At 44.4% G+C, this 19,054-nt stretch overlaps 1 protein-coding gene across 2 annotated transcripts; it reads right to left on the bottom strand.

Moving 5' to 3' along the window:
• Positions 1-4,866: 4,866 nt before the first annotated feature.
• KLHL22 (kelch like family member 22) lies at positions 4,867-18,713 on the bottom strand. 2 transcript variants are annotated; one of them, XM_026037749.1, is made up of 7 exons: positions 18,659-18,713; positions 12,798-13,050; positions 11,678-11,843; positions 9,957-10,675; positions 8,619-8,811; positions 6,894-7,127; positions 4,867-5,952 (listed from the first exon to the last, which is right to left on the bottom strand). In XM_026037749.1, the coding sequence occupies exons 2-7, from the start codon at positions 13,022-13,024 to the stop codon at positions 5,575-5,577; spliced, it is 1,917 nt and encodes a 638-aa protein (XP_025893534.1). In that variant the 5' UTR covers positions 13,025-13,050; positions 18,659-18,713; the 3' UTR covers positions 4,867-5,574. The 2 variants fall into 2 exon arrangements, with proteins under 2 accessions (XP_025893534.1, XP_025893533.1); XM_026037748.1 differs by lacking the exon at positions 18,659-18,713 and having other exon boundaries at positions 12,798-13,255.
• Positions 18,714-19,054: the final 341 nt, after the last annotated feature.

Raw genomic sequence — 19,054 nt, 5'->3', positions numbered from 1 at the left:
CATGTCCGAGGGGGAGCCGCCATTAGCCCCCTGCGCCCCCTCGGGGCTCTGCCCCACATCCCCTCCGGGCGCCGGCCACGCGTGCCGTGGTTCTGGTGATGGTTTTGGGGAGGACAAAGGGACCCCCACGATAACCTGGTCCGGGTGGCTCCGCAGGGAGCGCCTGGACGGGTTCACCCCCTGCACTGCCCGGGGAAACGGTGACGAAGCCCTTGGGGTGACGGGGCCAGAGGGGAAGGCGGCCGCCGAGAGGAAGGAAGCCCCGGAAAGGCCTCGGCGAGGGCTGGCGAGCGGCGCCTACGTGATGGGGCCCCAATGGGCCGGGGCCCGTGGCGGCCCTCGGCGATGGGGCCCCAATGGGCCRGGGCCYGTGGCGGCCGTCGCGCRTCCCGCTGTGAGGGCTCCATGGAAGGGGAGGCACCGACGAGGCCTCCTTCCCCCCACACGCCTCCACGAACATTGTGCTTTTAGCGCAGTCCCGCTTGGCAAAACACCTTTATTTTTTTTTTTTTTTAAACAAACAAAAGCACTTTGTTTAATTTGTGTCCTTGATTTCACTTAGGGGTCTCGCAGTGTGAAATTAAGCAGCGTTTCAGAGAGGAAATAACATTTTGAATGAAGAAGCAGCTTTAGTGTATTCTGACGTTCCCCCCTGGACCTGTCGTGCCATCTTTCTCCAGCTTTGCTGGTTTTCCTTCATTTTCTGTCCTTCCTGGAAGCTCAGTTACAGGGTAGTCCTTTTTTCTCTCCACGTTGGCAGCCAGTGCCAGCCAAAGTGCTTGGATCAGGAAGCACAGCATGTATCTCTGTAGGCATCGACCATCTCTCAAATGAGCTAAAATAGAACRCTCGCCTACTTGGACTCATACGGTTTGAAATCATTCAGGAAAATCTCATCACTAAGGTGAAAGGATCTTTAAGTWCACCCCTAAATACATTTACAGGTATCAGCAGCCCCTCAGGTCCAACTATCTCCCAGGTGGGAAATAAAAGCTGCTTAATCATGTACTAGCAAACTGAGCAGACCCAAAGGTGAAGAAAAGCACCTAAAACTATAGATCGATACAAATATATTCTTCTTTTCCAGGGAGACTTACCTAATACATGTAACCTGGGACAACTCCTATGGTTTTAAGCGCTGCTATCTGCCAGAGCCAGTTTTAGATACATATAGACAGGCTGCAATGAATAATGAAGGTGGTTGTGTGTTGTTCTGTCATGCAAATGGGTTTGGATCATTTTCTGTATGGCCACAGCTAAAATGTAGAGATCGGAAGATAGTACTTCAATTTGCAAAAACATACCAAGCAATGTTTAAAAATAATTATGAAAAGCCACAAGTTAAGCAGCAGAATCAGTGGAAAAGCATACGTACTCAYCATCCAAAGAAGATTCTAAAATGCAGAGGTTTTCAGTTTGGTAGTAACTATCACAATTATCTGTTCTGGCCTCCTAYATCCATGTAGGCTGCATCCACCCTTCAAATAATTTCTGCTTCATTTTCAGTTGCTGTAGTTGAAGCAGACCAAGCAAAGGATCCCATCACTAAGCTAAAAAAGTGACTTGTTCAAGGTCATTAATATTACTGGGTATGAGCAGCTTATCCAGCAGGCATCAGCTTCCTAGACCACAAGCAGTGATATTAAATGTGTTACATCCCTACAGTTACTGTTTGTCTAGGAAGAGTGGAGAAATGTGTGGATTTTTAGGGCTCTTTAATCGATCCACTTACCTTTTTATTACATGTAAATAGGTTTTGGTCTTTATCTCTACGTTGGCATCTTCCACCCTCTCACAGCGTGGTCGAATAGTTGCTGCAGCACAACTGAGATCTCCTAAAGTGCATCAGCTGCTGCTGAAATAAAAACTCAGTTGGCAGAATATTCCCTTGGGAAGGTTCCTGTCCCTCTTTCCCCGTGCCCAGCTGCTGTTTCCCCCTTTCACCAGAAGCTTCTGCCCCCATCAGTTGTACTGAATGCTAAATAAAGAGAACTGGATTCGAAGGAAGGAGGAAAAAACTTCTCTCAAGGGTATATAGAATAAGATTCCTTATTTGTTTCAGATCCAGTACAGGTGGTGCTTCCACTGCAAAATTAACTCTAATCTAAAATGAGAGGAAATGGGAAGGGATATGGTGGATTTGGAAGTAGGTGGTGGAGAAGAAATACAGTAGTGAAAGCAATTATGAAACAAAAGCTGAAGCAATGACAATCACTACTCCAAACAGAGAAGCTTGAAATAGTTCAGGATGCAAGTCCACTAATTAGAAGTCTAGCAAATAAGCCCAGGGAGCTTTACATTTCGTACTGTCGGGAAATAGGAAGATAGATCATCAAGAAAGTTATTATTCTCCTGGACTTTCTAATGTATCAGCAGTTTAAGTGTTTGCATTTTTGATCACTTAGTTCTGAAAGAATTGTGTGGCTGTTCTCCTGCAGACCACAAATGATTTAAAGCTTTATTAATTCATTCTCCATCTGTATTTGAGGTCTTATACTATACTACTGTGTTAGAGGAATCAGTGCTTGGGAAAAAAAAAAAAAAAAAAGGGAAAAAGGAAAAAAGGAATGCTGCTTACTGTAAGAGACAAGACTGGCATATTTAGGCGACAGATTTTATTTAAAAAAAAAAAAGTAATAAGAAGAATCAGCCCAAAATCCACGTGAGTGCAGCTTAAAATAACACGTCAGTAGGCTTGTGAAGGCTCCTGACGTATCATCCGTGGTAGACAAAATGATCTATAGTAATCATGGCTCAGCACAGCAATGTGYAGGCTCTCCTATAGTTTCTTTCTCTATGTAACTGCAGTAAATAAGAACAACTAAGTTCTTTACAGCTGTCAATTTGAATAAAAGTGCCAATTCTAGAGCAAAACAATTTTATTATTGTTTTGCCTATGTGTTAGCCTAAAAAGTGAACCACTGATAAATGATTAGATTGGTTTGAATTACATTAAACTCTTTTGTTTTCTACCTAAATAAAATATGTGCAGGTAAAGTACTATGTGCTACAACTTTGGACAGGTACAATACACCCCAAATAAAATCAAATTCTTGGGGTGAAGTTTTATTTTTGCCAAATTAAAATGCATAACACCTGCTCTTATCTTTAGTTGATGTAATTTAGCTGCATTTTATCAGTAGATGAAAAAAATAGAAAAAAGTTTAACAATTTTGTCCAAGAAATACTGCTTTAAGAAAAAAAGAATGTACTTGTATTGATTTGCTTTGTGCAGTATCAAGCTAGATCATTTAACAAAAAAATGCAATTACAAAATTGCATATGCTGACTAGTGAATAAGAAAACTGATGATCACCTGAAAATATCTGCAATTAATATTCAAGTACTGAAGGAGTGATAGAGAGAAGCTGGAAAAGATGAAAACAGGAGTTATTACAAGATGTTTCCTCAGCTCAGTAATTACTCACAAATATCTTCTATTCTCCTATGTCATCYAAAAATTAACCTATATGCAATAGTTTATAATACCCTCTAGTGGTTTATATGGGAAAAGGAAACAGAAGGCAGATAAGGAAGCATTACCTTTTTGTTACTGAGCGAGTGTATAAAGCATTTTCATTTGTAAGGTATTGCTGTTCTTTCTAGAAGGGGCAGTTAAAATGTAAAATGCACTGCAGGAGGTACCCTTAGCCTGCAGCTAGATTTATGGTTTAGTTAGAACAGTTGGGTGTAGAATATAACTGCACCATTAAAGTACTGAATGCCAAGCTCATGTTTTGCAGACAAAGCAAATTCATGTGCCACTGCAGCACATGAAGGCTSCAAATAGTGATGCCCAAATCAAAGATTTCTACTGATATGAGAGCTATGTTTAATTCTTTCATACTAAGAATATAGTCTACATGCAATTTGTTACCAAAAAGGACTTGCTGGAGAAGCTTACGTGCAGGGTTTCTGCGTTTACCAAGTCTTCTGCTTTATTTGCCAGTTGGCAGGGATTCAGAGATGGAGGTGAAAACTAGCAGTGCTGGAGGAAAAAAAATCGAAGAACTCCCTCTTATCAAGGAAAAGCTGTTGGGTTTATTAAAAGAATTGCACAAATCCTCCTGAATCTTTTCCAGAAGTACTGTCCACTTGTTTAGAGCCAACTAGGTCTACCTTGAAATCATCTTTGTTTCCATAAGCAATATTCCCCTAAGTGGTTTTATATCTAGGAACTTCCATTTCTCTATAGTGGCAGGTCACTGCACAGCCTCTTTGTCGCAGCGTGATGATAATTAACTACAGTGCATCATTCTGATTATCATTTTGTTTTCACCCTTTTATTGAAGCCTCATTATTGCTGTAAGATTTAATGAGAGCTATAGCTATTCGGTCATGATTTTCTGGAGGCACTGATTACTTCCTGCCCATCCAAGAGGAAGGATCCCCCACTGCTCAGATGTCACATTGGTTCAGATTGAAATCAGCTTCTAAACTAATGCCAAGCAAGATGGTAGCCAGCAGCCAATTATTTTAATGAAGAAAGGCTTTACTGTGCAGGATCATTCTGGGCTGCAGTGGTAYGGTGTTATTTTCCTGTTTTCCTGTACAGTATTTAAGCTAGCATGGGGTCTTGGTTCACTGTAATCTTCACTATTGCCAGTTATCTCCTTGTTAAATGTTTTAAATATATATATTGTGGTAAACCAATTTCTGCTCTCTGTATGCTTTTCTAAAGCACAGACTATTAAAAAATGGGTCATTTCACAAGCTGGTGTAACTTCACTGATAGCAATATACCAATATAGGACCTAATTAACCTCAGCAACCTTTAGATACCACATCATGGTTAATAAAACTGAGTCAATAGTTAAAAAGTAAAAGGATTCTGACAAGGATTTATTAATTTATGCTTGTGAACAAACGTGTCTGAGAGCTGAATGATGAGATGGCTGTAGTCTGCACACAGAAATCTTCTTTCCACTGTGCTGACAGAAGCTGCAGGATAGAAGTTGGGGAGTGGGTGTCAGATCACAGACTCTAGCCCAGTTAGGAGGATGGCTGCATGCCCAGATGAGATAAAGGTTCAGACTTTCTTGYTACTGTTCCTGCTTCTGCATGTTCGGTTTTGCTGAAAAACCAATCGAGCTGTCTGACACCTGGCACAGGAGGGAGACACTAGGTCTTGTCTCCCTATGTTAGGCTGGCTAGAAGGTTTTATTACCAAAAAGAAAAAACACTTTGAAAACCTATTTCAAGCTAAAAGYTGGAAGGAAAGAAGCTAGTCAAGCTGAGCCTTCTGTGTCTTTATTTCTGTCCATGCTGAAGGCTGATAAAGTCCCTTCACAGGAAGAGAATTTCTATTATTTAACAGGGAAAAAAAGGCAATTCTGTGGTTATGTTAAAAACGTTGCTTTCTGGCAGATATCAACTGTAAGTGGCATTTTGTGCATAACACTTGCAGATGGGCAGATATTGATTGTGAATAGCATTGTAGGCAGAACACTCATTTTTCAAACCCTTAAATAGTGATTTATGTTTATAATAAGAAAGACATATAAAATCTCTAAATATTTTCTCCAAGCTTTAATATCCTCATCTGCTGGCAAAAAAAATAAATATTAAAATTCTCTAATCTTCACTTGAGCTGTCAAATTCCTCCCAGTCTGACACACTCATAACTTCCCAAGGAAAGTCAAGGTGATTCTGCAGGTGGTCTGCATGCCATTCTGAGTACCATTTTTCTGTGTCCATTAAAATAGCCCTGGGCAAAGTCAGGACGCAGGCAGCCATCCCAGAAATATCGTCCTCCAGCTGAGGACCTTCCTCCCAACAGTCTCTCTCTGCATCGTAAATGTGGACGTAGTCCATGCGGATCCCTCTGTTGTGAGATCTGCCTCCCAAGACGTAGATCCTGTTGTCTAAGACAGCAATACCTGGCTCTCCATGTCCTGCAGGCAGTGGGCATACGTTTGTCCACTGATCAGTGCTTGGCTTATAGCAGGCAACCTGTAAAAAAAAAATAAGAAAGAGATTAGCTATGAAGAAACTTGTATCTCAGTGACAGACAAATTAATCCCATAACCAAATATTTACGTAGTCTGGCAATGTCACCAATCTTTTGAGAGGGTGTTGCTAATGGGGAGAGCACAACAGCATGCAGAAGTCCTCTGCTCAGTAGAAGGCCTGTGTGGTTGCCACAAAACTCTGATTCACAGCTTCTGACTGTGCTGCTGTGCTAACAGTTGTATGTCATCCAAAGAAGTGAAAATGCTGGGGACAGATGCTAACAGGGGCTCAGACACAGAGCATCTGTTTGCGTTAGTGAAAAATGTGCCGGGACATATGGAGAAGGCTGTGCTACAGTGGATCTGGTAGGCTGTCCCTGCAGCATACAGGGACATTTCAGATTCTATTGAATACCTACTAGGCTAATTCCATTTATTTGTAAGCATCTTTCTGATCATTCAGGTACTTTGAGCTGGATTTAATTCTGCTATCTTCACTTCTTTATTAAAGCAGTTACTTTTCATGTCTTCTTTCTGCTAGCCCTTTCTCCAGCTGTTCTGGAGGCTGGAAYAAGTCACAAGATGCTTCTCTCGAACCATCATTTACTATCAGGCACTGTGTCTTCTACTACCTTACACAATTGCTGTCCAATCCCTTCTGCTATTGAAGAATGTTATTCCTCAAAGAAGGTTTAAAATTGTTAGGAACCCAAAGTGCTAGAGCTTTAATGCTGTTTGACTTAGACACTGAGTGTGAGGCAGGCAGCAGCAGATAAATCACTGCTTTTCAGTCGAATGGAGCACAGCTGATGCAGTAGCTGGTGCTGGGCAGGCAGGTTTATATGTGCACTAAGTGGGTGGAAGGCAAGACATCAGAGTGCAACATCCACATGAAACAGACTCTTGGAAGGAAAAAAAAAAGTAATTATTAGATGCTTTCACCTGGTGAACATCCCTTCTGTAGCCAGAGTCATTGTTGCTTCCTCCAATTACATAGAGCTTTCCTAGCAGTGCAGCCATCCCATGCCAAGCCCGTCTGACTGGGCCATCTGCTAAAACGTCCCAGCGATCAGTCTTTGGGTCATAACATTGTAGTTCCTTCAAATAGTCTTCTCCTCTCCTCCCACAGGTAATATACATCTTCCCCTCCAGCGCTGCTCCAGCATGCGCATATACCTGCACCASCACATGGGAAGGCAAGAGATTAGAATTGTATTTATGTATTTTTCCTAGTTTTAAGGAATGGCATAGTCATTAAGGGAGCAGCATTTTTCATTAATTACTCAGATACCGTTATCTAGGAGGATCTTACAGACAGTTCCCTTCTAGGTGATTATATATCTATATATGTGAGGCTTAYATTCTGAATAAAATACATACAAATTTTCAAAATCTTAAGAGCTGCAGTGGGTTCTCATTCACTAGTGCTCCTTAATAGAATATTGTTCATACTATTTATTTTCTCCCCCTTTTTTTTCTGCTGGGAAGCCTTTCTGCTGAAGATGAAAGTATTATACAAGCATTTACAGTGTTATCAGGAAGGCAAGATAACCTACTTAGCACTCAATTGGATCTTAAAACTGTTTTTATTCCCAGCACTGGCACACATTTATGATCTCTGAGCTCATGCAAGCTGTTTATCCTCTTCTGTCTCTGCAGCCATTATGTAAAATGGCAATAATGTTTTTAAACATATGATAAGCAATAACATTTAATGACTTTAACCTACGTTTTAAGTATCTCAAGATTCTCAATGAGAAGCATTGTGAAATCGGATATTCTCGTGTGCTGATATATTACCACAAAGCTTTTAAAATGTGTAGAAGTCATAGTAGTTTCTTGAAAAATTTATTAGGATCTTAATTTTCTTCTCTAACCAAGATTCACCARGCAGTTGTTTGTTCATATCTTTCTCCTTTAGCTACGCTTTTAATGTAAGAATAGAAATTCTTGCCTTTTTTAGAAATTTTTTGCATTGAACTTTACCACTCAAAACACCAATTCCCTTGTCACTACACCATTTCCTGGCTCCGGGGGTCATGACTGCTAATCTGGCAATTGCTGTGTTAGAAGGACAAATGGTACTGATGTCACAGGATAGCTGCTCAGTGATATATTTCAAATGAGTAATGAGATATATCTCAAAATGAACAAATKAGTTGACAGAGGTGGGATGCTGCATTGTAGAAGCTGTTGCCATCTGAACTTTAATTAGTCACTGTTCTGTGTCCAACAATTAGGCAGTCTATAGAAASTGAAGTACCTTCTCACTAAGGGGTGATCTGTTCTGATCGGGACTGAGGTTTGTTGTCAGGATTTTGAGAAACTTGTCCTATTTCCTAATTCTTCGAGCATATTTTGCCTGCTATAGAGGGAAGGGGAACTTGCTGGTGGCTGCATGATTGATTATAAACGTTTTTAAAAGTGAATGCAACAAAGGTTTGCAGGGCAAAACAACGAGAAAACAAGAAAATTAAGCATTTAACCTCAAAATGGAAATGATATACATCCTCTCCTCTCCTGATATTGGTTTATCCCACATACAAAGGCTAGTCTTTCTTATCTGAATACCAGCAAATGGGAAGCTACACATGAAAAAAGCATCTAAAGAGATGTCAGCAGGTACTGGGGCAGTGTGTTGGTGCGTGTGGCTAATGCACTCCTTACCTCCTTCTTCAGAGGAGTCACATATTCCCAAGTGTTGCTTTTAGGGTCATACCTCTCCACTTCCCTCAGGTCTTCGTGGTAATCTCGCCCGGCGACAGCATATATATAGTCACCCACCACACAAACACTGAGGTCAGCGTGCTCCTGCTGTAGGGACCGGATCTGGAACCATCTGTTGTGTCTTGGGTCGTACCTTGCAAAGGAAAAGGCTCACGGTTATTCACTTAGCCACAGAATCACTGCTGGAACACAACACAGTACCACAGATGTGGGTTACTACACTCAGTCTTTGGCTGAAATTCAGCTCAGCTCTAACTGGAGTCAAAGTTGTCCCTGTCAGCATTTTATTATTAGCAAAGGTACTTTATTCTATTTTTAGAAGATTATTTTAGCAGATATTATCATGCTGTAAAAGCCTAGTTTTTTCCATGATCTTATGCACTGCTGTCAGGTCATATATCAAATCTCTGCTTAYACAAAGCCAGTCTACAATTACAAGTCTGAAAATGCCACAAGCTCTGCATCTGCATCTTAAAGGGGTCAAGATGAGCATAAACATTTTGTAGCTCTTTCATTCTTTCCCCAAATATCTGCTCCAACAGTTCCTCATTATTAATTTGCCATTCAAAATATCTATTTAGTCTAGAAATTTTAGTTAAAGAGAAAATCACTTGCAACTTCTGAAAGTGTAGTCAGACTATTTATGCTGTAAGATAAGGGTAGCTCTGCTAAAACTACCAAAAATGACCGCAATACAAAAATAAAAGGGTTGATATCTCTTTGCAATATAATGGGCACTAAGATCTAAAATTGATCCTTCACTGTGCTCTTCTCTCTGGCACAGCAGAACCGAAAAAACTCTGGAATGCTGCTATCGTGCACCCAAATTCGCAGTAATCAACTAATAACAGTGTTTTATTTAAAACTAACCAGATCTCTTCCTATTGGGACCAGAAATGCTCACAGAGAGAGAACTTTCAGAGAATCCCAGTTATTGGTATAACTCATACTTSGAGTACTCCCCCTTCCAACAAGATAGAGAAGGTAGTGTATGTAATACAAATGTAATGTAATGACTAATGTAATAATGTAATGAATGAATGTAATAGGAATAGCTGCTTCTACCCCTTCAGGGTTGGCTTTGTCGCATAAACACAGCTGGAAGCCTCTTGTTACTAAGAGGTTTATTTCTATATTTCTTGTGGTTTTTTTCAGTGAGGCCTCTGTTCATTTCCTCATCTCTTGGCCAGCAAATGTGCTGGCTGCTCGTGACTTACTGACTCAGAGAACGGCAACAGGCAGGTAGTAAAAATGGTAGCAGAATTATCTTTGTCTTACCTCCAACACCTCGACTCCGCTCGAAAACCACGTACGTTGTTGTCTCCTCCAATTAAATACACAAAATTATTGAGAACAGCAATCCCCTGGTTGGACATTCGAGGGGCTAGTGGAGCTGTAAAGTGCCTCCACTCTCCCAGCAAGGGGTTCAGGTACTTGGCTTGGTCACTGAGGACTATGGATGGAGTAGAATGCATCCCACCAAATCCCACTACACACTGGAACTCCGATCTCAGCTGTGTCTGYGAGCTCTGGAGCATTGGCTGAAGACATTCATTCTTGTGGTACATTAGTGCATCTGCTACTTTTTCTTTTAAAGGACATGGACTTAATTTGTCGTGAAGCCTTTGCAGGATCTGGGGTTCCATCAGAGGAAAACGAACTGTCTCAAGTAGTTTAGGGGGCTCCATTAGGGAAATCTGATCTGTCTCCAGTTGCTCTGGAGAATAATGATAAAGAAGGGCTCCTTCATAAACCTCATTCTCATAGTTAACCTCCAACCGGTTGCTGCTGAGAAGGGAGTAGACCTTCTGGAAGGGGAGCTGACGGTACATTTGTGTCTTCGAGAAGGCTACAAAATTTTTCAAAATATAAGAGTCCAGCTGATCACTCAAATGTCTCAAGTCATAATGATCAGCTAATCTATAGACATCCAGGATGTTCTCTTCATCTACCCAGGACATGAGAAAATCACAACAGAACTTAATGACTTCTGGAATCTGCAAAAGAGAAGATTCATTATTTCAGACACTACTTGCCTTACACTCAAGAGACAGGTCACAGGACAGGACTACAAGCCTGGGAAGACTGTAAGAAAGTTGTTCCCAAGAACACTGCTCTGCTCAGAGGATCTCACCACTACATCCACTTGTGTCTGATTTACCTTTTSCAAGAGAAAAATACTAACCCAGTCTAGGTTTGTAGATGAATATGAAACAGATCCTTTAGCCATACTGTTTTCTTTACTACAAACCTAAGAGTTTGGATTCAGGTGCAGCAGTAATGTGTCTTCCAGGGGACATGGAGCACTGGATAGTCAAGCCACTTGGCGTGTTGGCATGCCACCAAGGTGMAGGATGTCTGTGACACAGACATGTAAAGGGAAGGCATGAAGAATGTGGASAAATTCAGGTATGTGGCGGCTCCATGAGCTGTTCTCTCAGAGCACGTAGTGTGTCAAAGATTATATATAACAAAATAACATGCTAGAGTGCACCGCTCCAGTGTGTAGGAAGCCATTTGAAAGGAAAATTAGTATTAGGTGTTGTTTTCTGAGTACAGTTTGAAGTTGTATCTGGCAAGAGGGACTCTTGGCAAATGGACAAGTAACTGTTGCCCACCACTCCCTCCGCTAACACAGTGTTGCTAAATGTGTAAAGATCAACCAAACAAATCACACCCTAGGGGAGCTTTCAAAAGCAGGTCAGGATAAGTGAGTCCTATAAAATACTTCTCTAGATGAACTAGTAAAGATTTGTAAACAATAAGAAAACTGGCATGAATGAGATGTACAGCCACTCATTCATTTTTCCTGCCTTTCCATAGCTCGTTCCAGTGGATACAGCATCCGAAAGAAACTCTCATCAGAACCATTGGAAAAGCAAACCCTCTTCTAATAGTTTCATTCACCCTCTAAGCCTCCACCCACCAGATAACCATGTTTCTTTCTTCCATTATTGCTGTTTCTTGCTTTTATTTTTTCATATCTCCCAGTGTCTCACCTGAAGCTGACATGCTGCAGCTAAGGTTTCTTGCACATTGTTCACACTGAGTTCCAGTTCAGAAGTGTAAATGAAGTTGAGGATTTTACACATTGCATTGTAGGAGATGCCATGGATACGAACTTCATCCTGTTCCATCTCTCTCAATCCTCCTGCGAACATTCCTCTGAAAAAAGACAATGGTACATGCTATGGAAGGTTCAAATTAAAGCTATATTCAGTTGCTTTTTTCTATGTTGTCCAGCGAACATCCAAAATACTCAGAAATAAAAAAGTTTTATAGGATTAGCACTTCTTTTTAACTAAAGATACAAGAATATAGGCTTTTAGTATCTAAGAAAACAGTCTTCATTCTGTAGGAAACAGTAGGAACTATCTGAAAGATGTAATTCCTAGCAGGACTTAAATGCAAACCCAATTCATAGGGACAATCAGTGAGTAGAAACAAACAGCTAGGAGGTGGCAGAGGGAAAAGCAGAATAACCTGGGACTTCAGGAGTTTTTTTCTAAGCTTCTTCCAGTTAGGAGGAACAATTCTTCTTCCAGTTAGAAGTTGCAGGCTGTTAACAGTTTACCTGGACTGCCTTTAGACATGAAACATGATGATTTTTCAATGAAACATGATGATTTTTCCCACTGAAAGCCAGTTCAAGAAACTGCTAGTCAGTGACCAAAGGAGTGCCTGGGTGAGCAGCGAGAAAGCTCTGCTAGAGGCACGTGACAGAGGGGTGAGCCAGTCAGCTCCAGTGACGTGTTTTGGAGTATGAAATGACCACTGGAACTGTTGAAGTCTTACAATGGTAGGAATATGTTAAAAGCCACCCAGAGTACATTTATGCAGAAGATGCTTTAAGACAGCCTTTCTTCTTTATATACCCCCAGGCACTGCAGGCTGCGAATTTACCGAGGTAAGCTCAGTGTAACAAGAGCTTTATTTTTACAGAGACATCAAAGCAAGATGAATAAGACTCTATTTAAAATTTTGAAATGCATCCAACTCTATCTTCTGGATCTCATTTCACATTCAGAGGCGTGATGGCACTAAGACAGGAGATATGGACGCTGTGGTTTGGGTTACATTCAGACACAAGCTTGTTGCTGCTTGTCTCTGGGAGCATACCTGAAATAGTCACAGGATGCAGCGAGAAGTATGCGATGGGCTTCAATAGGCTTCTCTTCCACTACCAGCACGACATCGAAGAGGATGCTGCTGTCTCGGAGAGACACCAAGCCGCTGAGCAAGGCTTGCGAGTGCTCTGCACTGCGGTACGTGTTGCTGGAGCGCTGCTGAAGGGAGGGCTCGAGCGGAGCTTTGTGTGGCTGAGTCAGCTCCTGATCCTCCGCCATCCCAGGCAGGAATGCTCAGCCACCAGCTGCAGCAGAATGAGATGTGTGAGACAACAGAATCAGCAAAGGTTTGTGCCTTTGGCTTCCCRAATGGTGCTCTGGCCCGCCTGTCAGGGCAAATAAATCAAAGCCAYTCTTAGTACAATGGAGAGACATGAAATGCAGTTCCACCACAGAGAAATAACTCTGAACGACAGTCCTGGCAACAGACAGGCTAATATCAATATACCAAATGGACAGGACTTGGTATCTGAAACAAGTGTTGTGACTCTAGGTTTTTAGGCCAAGAGTCAGGGTATGCAGCATCTGGGGATAGTTGTATCTGAGCAAGCGTTTCACTTCCCAGACCATAGCAAGAACCCCTTGTTTCCCTTGCCTTTTTGTATCATTTATAGCAAAAGACAGAGCTGGAATAATTTTTTTCTGAATTTCTCTTCGCCTAATATACTTGGGTAACTTTGCTGCAATATAAACCGCACCTTCAATTTTTCTCTTAATAATTAACCACAGTATCTCAAAGCTCTAATCTCTCCTTATCTTTGCTTTTTCAGTTTTCCCTAATTGAGCACATTTCCCTCTGCCATTCTGTAAGACACAGTATGAAACTTCAGGCTTYGAAATCTTAATTGTGACTACTTGAAGCTAGTACACACAGCTACTTTTTATTTCACTGTGATTCCCTGTGTGGGCAGTAGCTCCTCCAGTGTTGGTGGTGGGGCTGGTTATCCCTTTTCTACTGCTGCCCTTTGCACAACACAAGCTCCCTATGCCATATGGGGAAATACCTGTCAGGAGATAGCTGGAAGTCACTGTGTTTCATGCCAGTGGTTAAAATCTCAAAATCTCATGATTCCTCTCATCCTGTAGTTTACCCTTTCCCGTTGCATTTGAAGCATATGAGAAGTTGTGGTAATTAGATCTGATGGAACCTATTCAGTTGTAAGAGCACAAGCAAACAAACCAAAAACCATATTAGCAAAAGGAAATAACTTAGCAGATATGCTTGCTTAAGATGCAGTTCAAATAACCTCTCCTCCTGTGCCCCTGGGAAATAGCTTAGTGATAAAAGCAATAGTCACAAGGGGTTACCAATAGTCAGAGAAGCAAAAGCAGAGCAAATCCAGCAAATTCGAACAAAGAAGAAATGAGAGCATTGTTTAACTGTGCCAGCCATGGATAGTGGATGCAGCACTGGAAAGCTCTCGAAGCACTGCAAGGTATTCAGTTACAGGCAGCGAGGAAGGAGCTGTCTAGACAACACCAAGAAATATAAAAACATGTTTATTGTGCTGTGGGCAGGAAGCTTCCCTATAGTGTCCAAAGCAAAGGCAGGTGGCATTGTTGGTTTATGAGGAGGGAGGGAAGGAAGGAGGGAAGGAGGGTGGGAAGGAGGGAAGGTCGTGCTCCATGACAGGGCACTTCAGAGCCTTCTGAGGTGGTTGGTCAAGATAAATGGATTGTTGAGAGTGGCACTGGGGCAGGATGAGCTGAGGGGAGGGACTGTGTCTGGATTGTACAAAAGCAAGAAGATGAGRGGCTGGTGGGCTCTTGGTTCGCTGAAAATGCTCATCCTTTTTAAGAATGTGGTGTGCTCTTAAGTGCACCTCAGCTTTAATAGGGAAAGGTTGAAGACTTAGTAAAATAGGTGTGGCGTGGAGAACACAGTATCTGCCTTATGTGAATTTTTGAGTGCAGAGTAATTGTAACACCAAGAGGTTTGTGTGCTGCTCCAGTAAAAAAATACTCAAAAAAAATGAGATGATCTATAGCATGCACTTAATGCACACCTGCTTCCCCAAGGAAGCCCTTGTACCTGGGAGCACTTTCCAAGAGCCAGGTCTGAGCACATGCCCCGGATCCTGAGGCTGCCAACGTGTGGGTATTTCCAGCCTTAGTTCTCCACATGCTGTGAGCTGTGATGTGCTCTGATCATGTGCTTTAAAKGTACTGTAGACAACCTGGAGCGCTCAACTATTATGTTACTGATACTGCATGATCTATAGGGTATGATATACACCTAACCAAGCATCTGCTGTCTCTCCCACTAGCACCCAYGTCAAACGGTGATGCTTTAGTCTTTGTCTAAGGTTGTGCAGCCTTGCTGGGAGCYGGGAGGGAGCAATCAAGTTAGTTTCTATAGAAACCCAACCATTTTTCTACGGAAGAGCTCCTGACTGTCGGTTGTGTTGCTGTACAAAGAGGTGTGAACACTGTGACGTTGTCTCAGCCGTGACCAGGCTGCAGCCTTGGACTTGCAGGTGTCTAGTATCCAAATCCTGCTTAGCCTTTGCCAGATGGACAGCTGGTTGGAAGTTGGTGGTGGTCCCCTGCTTTCTGAAGATAACGGAATAATTTTGGCTCACATGAACCTTTGGAAACCTCTAGTCCAATCTCCTGCTCAAAAAGTAGGGCAAACTTCAAAATTAGGTCAGATTTACATAGTTGAGAATGGATTCCTCATCCTTGGTGACACTCAGAGAACTCTCTCAGTGCTTAAATATTTTGTGGATTTTTCTTCTTTATCCTGTGTTTCCTTTGCTACAATTTACAGCTATTACTTCTTGAACTTATGCTGGGCACCTCCAGGAAGTGTCTCTCTCTTCCACAACCACCTCTTAGACTTAAAAACAGCAACTGGCTCCCTGCTCAGTCTTGTCTCTGCGAGGAGCAAAGCCAGCTCCCTCRCCTTGCACATCTCCCTGTATGGGATCCTGCCCCATATGATGAAGCTCCACTGAACTTGCAAAAGTTTTTTTTTTCTCTTACTATGGATATCAAGGCTGGGCAGAGTACTCCAGATTTGGACTCAGAAGTGCTGAACAGAGGGGAAATAATCACTTTCCTTGACCAGCAGGGAATGATCTTCATAACACATCGGAGTATGCAGCTAGTCCTCACTGCAGGGAAGTTGCTCTGCTGACTCCCAATCATCTGGCCCACCAAGACTGCTTAGGCTTTTCTAATATAAAGCTTATCTCTAGTTAGACTTGTCCCCAGCCTGTACACACCATGAGTTTGTTCCTGCTGCTGTTGAAATTTATGTAGTTCCTGTTGATGCATTCTTCAAGCTTGCTGAAGCCTCTCAATGGCATCTCTTTCCTCTTTCTTATAAGCCATCTTTCYAGATTTTTTCTACTGCAGACCAACCAGACTTGCATGCTGATCCTAACAGATGAGATGCTTAGAAGCACGGGCGTATTGAAGGAAATGAAGGATATTCACCTCGTCATGGTGTGTAAAGGAATTCAGACCAAAGTCAGGCCTCAGCTGAGGGCCTGCAAGAAGGCAAGACATGGGACGAGGGCCGAGTGCTGGTCGTGCTGACTCGCGGGGCCTGCAAACACAAACAGGCAGAACCTGGCCGAGCACCAGAGCTTTAGCAGGGTAAAGGGCAGGCAAACAAACAGATCCGCTCGTCTGGGACCGTGCGGAGCGCGAAGGCAGCTGGGTGACCGCCAAGAGCAGTTTAAAAACAGATGTGAGGCCCAAAAAAATGTAAACTGCAAAGTGAAACTTCACTTGAACYGGAATGCAAATACTGGAATAATTAACTGGCCCTATAATGATTTGTAATAAGGCACTTACAACTTTGGTTGCAGCAGAGCACAACTGAGTAAACCCATATATGTAGATAAGTGAGTTCTGTTCCTTTTGAAGAAAATGAGAAAGGAGAAGGGGTGAAGGAAAACCAGAAGCTTTGCTTAGCAGTGCTTGTTCCAGAACTACCCCTCCATGCCTTTGTAAACGTGCAAGAAAATGCTTCCTGAAACACAATTTCACTAAAGAAACCTGCCACAAATGAGGGAATTGGCCCAAAAGATTCTTTTCGACTCTACTCCCCACAGTAAGAAAGGAACTAAGACGTCTGGGACTGTTTATAAAATTCTGTGATCTGAGATAGGCTTTCCCTAGGTCAACATGTACCATCTTTCTGTGCGTTAAGAATGGAAATATGCAAGTGCGTTTCTCCAAGATGAACTTTCTAAGTCATTTTTGATTTTTAGGATGAGTATTTTGCCTGACGTAGGGGAGGAAACTTGAAAGCAACTTTGGAAACAGTTTTTGCAAATCACCCTATTTCACAAACCTGTGCCACACACTTTTTTTTTTCCCAGAAGTAAACCGATGTCTTTTTCCAAACCTAATACAAACTGCTTCTAATGTATATTGAGAGTAAAACACATCATATTGCCAAACTGCTGTTTATATTTAGAYAAATAAGGATAAGAAAAACCTTAAACCATTCTATAACTAAAGAATATGAGCTTGTAACTTTAATATTCCACCTTATCCAGGAGTTGCCACTTTCCTTTTTGTGGCACGCCCAAATTTGTAGAAATGCAAAGTTTCTAGTAGGTGGTCCATGGCCAAACGCTGCTAAAGAGAAGTTGTAATAACAAATGTTCAACATGGTGCCAAAATGCTTTCTCATGGGGCTTCATCATCTTAAGAATTTGATCRTCTAGTGCTACTTTTGCTGTTCCTAATCGGGAAATGAGATTTGCTGGATATTCATCTTATTTATTCGGTGGCCAGGCTCTGGTGCTGGGGAGCCGGGGCTGCTGCGGTGACTGAAGGGCAGAGTTACCCCGTGGCGCCGGGGCAGATCTACCCGCCCGAGCGCTGCCGCGATGAGGCAGCAGACACTGCGGTGGTCTCGTGTGTGCTCTAACCTGCAGGGAACATGTTCTTTTAACAAAACTCATGGATTATCCCCGGATTCCCAGCAAAGCTTCCCCCAAACCTGCAGGATCTGTTTCTTTCCAGGCCTTTCCATAGTACGGAAGGCAAAACAAGGCAGTTTTGCCCGTCTTTTTTGGGAAGCTCCGCAGGGATGAGGCTCGGTAGCTGAGAGCCCGCGGCCGCCGAAGCCCCCCAGCGCGAGGGCCGAGCCCGGCGCTGCCGCCGGCCGGGCCCGCTCCTGGTCCCGGTCCCACCGGCACCGGGCGGCTCCGGTACCGCCGAGTCACCGGTGGGGGTGGGGGGGGCCGGTGCCGCCCCCGGGGCCGCCCCCTCCCCGCCTGGGGGAAGCAGCCGCCCCCGGCGCCCGCGCTCCCGCCGCCCCCCCCGGCCACCTACCCGAGCGGCGGCCCCTCCGTCACCGGCTAAGCGCACACCATGGCGGCCCGGCCGCCTCGCCGCGCCTTGCCCACGTGACTCGCCGCCGGGGCGAGCCCCGGGACGGCGGCGCGAGGGGCCGCGCGGCTCTGCCCGCCGCTCCCCCCGCCCCCCCGGGTCCCCGCGTCCCGCCTGGCGACCCCCGCATCTCCCCCGTCCCGGGACACTGGCGGCGGGAGGACCCGCCCGGCCTGCAGGGGGCGCCGTCCGGACTACGCCTCCCGACGTGCGCCGCCGCCGCGCGCGGACTACAACTCCCAGCAGGCCGAGCGGCCTGTTGTACGGCGGCCCCGCGGGGCCGAGAAGCTGAGAAGCGCGTTGGCGTCGCGCAGGTGCTGTCATGGCAGGCCAGGGGTTGGAGGAATGCGGGTGACACGCGACCTGTCACGCTGCCTTCTCGGGCAGAAATATGGCAACCTCGACCAAAGCACGTGCGAGAAGCGCTTGCACTAGGCCATACGGAGCCCGGAGCTCCTCCGTGCCTCCGCGGAAAGGGCCGAGCAGTCCCGGTGTTACCTGAGCACTCTCCATCCGAGGGGCCTCCAGGAACCGCCAGTGTCTTCCGCGGCGGGAGCAGCCGCGTTTCCCGCGGCGGGGACCCGGGGTGGTGGCTCCGAGCAGCCGGGGCCGGGAGGAGGCAGCGTCACTCGTGAACCTTCACAAGGCGGGTCGCGCTCGGCCACGCAGGTGCCGCAGGCCGCGGAAAGAAGACGAGGGGGACGAGCTGGCACTAAGGCCCGAGGCGCCCGCGCTTGGGGCCCTTTGCAGGCAGCCGGCTACGCACTTGTACGTGTCCCGTGCTGGGCTTGAGGACTGCGGCTCCGCCACCCGCAGGCGCCGGTACCGCCGAGCTCTCTGGGGAGGCCTCTCCTGGGGCTCACGGCGGGCTGTTCGCGGGGCTGCCGGTGCGKC

Source organism: Nothoprocta perdicaria, unplaced genomic scaffold, assembly GCF_003342845.1.
Source record: "Nothoprocta perdicaria isolate Ctin4 unplaced genomic scaffold, notPer1 scaffold_2, whole genome shotgun sequence".
In the NCBI taxonomy this organism is placed as follows: domain Eukaryota; kingdom Metazoa; phylum Chordata; class Aves; order Tinamiformes; family Tinamidae; genus Nothoprocta; species Nothoprocta perdicaria.
Note: the sequence above shows the minus strand (reverse complement) of the source record. Positions and strands in the feature narration are given on the sequence as shown.